The 789-nt window shown below is 72.0% G+C and overlaps 1 protein-coding gene across 1 annotated transcript in view; it reads right to left on the reverse strand.

Moving 5' to 3' along the window:
- The window catches only part of LOC113408748 (major vault protein-like), a gene marked incomplete at its 3' end in the record, with an annotated part of 1,925 nt that extends 1,146 nt beyond the window's left edge, over positions 1–779 (reverse strand). Inside the window, exons 1-2 of the mRNA XM_026662147.1 lie at positions 476–779; positions 48–192 (exon numbers count right to left, since the gene is read on the reverse strand). Of these exons, the coding sequence (XP_026517932.1) occupies positions 48–192; positions 476–768 (438 nt within the window). The remainder of the gene's footprint in view (positions 1–47; positions 193–475) is intronic.
- Between the last annotated feature and the right edge of the window lie 10 nt (positions 780–789).

Consider the following 789-nt stretch of genomic DNA (forward strand, 5'->3'; position numbering starts at 1 on the left):
GGGGGGCACGCCGGGGGCTGCGAGGGGGGACACGGGGGCCCCCGTACCTTGTGGAAGTCGTCGAAGCTGACGGAGGCCACGGCCCCGCGGATGCGGGAGGCCAGCGCTTTGCAGGCGTCTCCCACGAAGTCCGGGACGCTGAAGAGCCGGGAGAGCGCTGGGGGGTCGGGGGGCGACGGCACCTCGAAGTGCCTGGGGGAGACAGCGCGGTTGGGGGGCTGGGGAACAGGCCTCCTCGGTCCCCCTCCCTGCAACCTCCGCCCCCCACTCCCCAGCCTCCCCCCCCCGCCCCAGGCAGACGGCAGGGAAGGGCCAGCGCTGGGCCCAGGGGCAGAGCCCCCGAGAGTGGCCTGGAGACCCCGAGATCGGGGCAGTGCCTGGGCTCCGGCCGGGCCAGCCAAGAGCAGGCTGGGGTGGGGGGCCCCCGACAGGGCCTGTGACACCCCCCTGCTGCCCCTCCCGCCCAGCCCCTCACCAGTTGTAGGCCAGCTGGAGCTGCAGCCGGGCGTGGTCGGCCGTCTCGATGGTGACGATGTCGGTGCAGAAGTCGGGGCCCAGCAGCAGGCAGAGCGAGCGGCGGCTGTGGGGGGTCTTGGGCCGCCCCCCCGACAAGCTCAGCACCGTGAACTGCTCGTCCGGGCCCAGCAGAACCAGCTCCGGGCCCAGCACCACCCTGCGGGGGAGGGGAAGGTGACCCCACACGCCGGGGGAGGGAGCCCCATGAGCTGCATCCAGCCCCCCCGTAGATAAATCTCTGATCATTTTCATATGACTTTACATTGTGCCTCT

This window comes from Terrapene carolina, unplaced genomic scaffold (genome assembly GCF_002925995.2).
Source record: "Terrapene carolina triunguis isolate 2854851 unplaced genomic scaffold, T_m_triunguis-2.0 Scaffold23494, whole genome shotgun sequence".
Lineage (NCBI taxonomy): Eukaryota > Metazoa > Chordata > Testudines > Emydidae > Terrapene > Terrapene triunguis.